The sequence below is a fragment of the Monopterus albus genome, unplaced genomic scaffold, assembly GCF_001952655.1.
Source record: "Monopterus albus unplaced genomic scaffold, M_albus_1.0 scaffold124.1, whole genome shotgun sequence".
Taxonomy (NCBI): domain Eukaryota; kingdom Metazoa; phylum Chordata; class Actinopteri; order Synbranchiformes; family Synbranchidae; genus Monopterus; species Monopterus albus.
Genome location: NW_018128004.1, coordinates 887246 through 888748, shown reverse-complemented (window position 1 = coordinate 888748; position 1503 = coordinate 887246). Strand labels below are relative to the sequence as shown.

Genomic DNA, 1503 nt, shown 5'->3' with positions numbered 1-1503 from the left:
ATTTAATTCCGTGCTAACAGGCGATATGTTGCTGTCTGTCCAGTGACATGTAACATTAGTAAGTGAAGCCTAACAAGCGAGTGGCGTAAACCTCGAACAGAACATGGAAATGTGGTTTAAAAAATAAGACTTTAACAGACAATGCACTGCAAATAAACGCCAAAGTGTCATAACAAGGGTACACTGGAACATTAACGAACTGGGATACCTCGTCCTGAAATGTCAGCGCGACAGGGCCGTAAGCCTAGCTAAGCTGCTATCAAGTGATGCCTCTGTGGCTCCCGCTAGCTTAGCCCCCGTTCAGCTAGTTAAAAATGGCTGCTTTCCTTTAGTTTTAAATCTCTTACCAGACAGAATAGATTGGAATGGCAATCCTCCAAGCTGGCCCCGTTTGGTACAAAACAAGAACTCATCCTTCTTCACTGCGAGATCCAGCTCTCCATCATTTCACTTCCCGGGAAATAAAAAAACAATTTGCGGATTGCTGTTTTCTAATATCTACAGACTTAATAAACGAGAAATATTTTTTGTAACATTTGGCTGGACGAGAGTTAATTCAACAACCTTCCGATAGCAGTTCTCCGCCGGAGCTAAAAGCGGATAAACAGACTGTGTGGTCTCTATGTCGACATCTCAGAAGCACGTAGTAAAAACAAGCTGAAGGAAGCGACAAATGTTTATAAAACAAAAAGAAAAGGAGAGCAAAGAAACAACTCTCCCCCTCCCCCTTAGCCCTAAAACGGTCTCTGCTTTAAAAAATAAAAACGTCCCGTCTTACTCCTCCATCGCAAAATTCCGTCTAAAAACTAAATTCATCCTTAAAAAACTCTCCAAATCTGACATCAGCCTATATTTTAAGGATTATATCGATCATTATTTCATCCTCCGTTCCTGTTGGTTTCCATTTGAATTCATGGATTCCTTTCTTTAATGGCGGCCACAGGGACAACTCTGCCTTCCACAGCCTATTGGCTCATTCGTGGTCAAAGCTTTGTCAAGTTAGACGAGCACAGACTGAAAGGCATCAAACAGCAGCCAGGGTTTCCGGAAAAGTTCTACTACAGAATTATTTCCTTTAATATTATAAATAGGACTACGAACGTAGCTTTGGGCAAACCAAATGCTCTTATTTATGTTCAATTGCTGATTAATATATTTGCTTTCCCTGAGGTGCCATATGTCACACAATGGTGCTGCAGCATATTATTACCGGCAAGCGTTTTATTGTAATAGTGCTACTTAGAGGTTCCATGTTTCGCTACGGCTAACTTGACACTGTCGTGGTCTTGAGGGCTGTAATAACACAAGACATAGGTATTGCTGCTAGGCCAAGCGCAAGTGGCGCTACTGAGCAACAGATTTTGTTACTAATGATCGAACCCTATAAACTTGCTCACTTACACAGTGCACCACCTAGCGCATGTCATGTTGCACTTACAATTGAAATGTGCAACCAACCAATTTGCACAAACGATCCCAGTTTTGTTTCATTTCAATCAAATA

The 1503-nt window shown here is 41.5% G+C and overlaps 1 protein-coding gene across 1 annotated transcript in view; it reads right to left on the bottom strand.

Annotated features, from left to right (window-relative positions):
- Positions 1–1134, bottom strand: part of med13a (mediator complex subunit 13a) — a 96508-nt gene extending 95374 nt beyond the window's left edge. Inside the window, exon 1 of the mRNA XM_020612404.1 lies at positions 348–1134. Within this exon, the coding sequence (XP_020468060.1) occupies positions 348–413 (66 nt within the window). The 5' untranslated portion in view covers positions 414–1134. The remainder of the gene's footprint in view (positions 1–347) is intronic.
- Between the last annotated feature and the right edge of the window lie 369 nt (positions 1135–1503).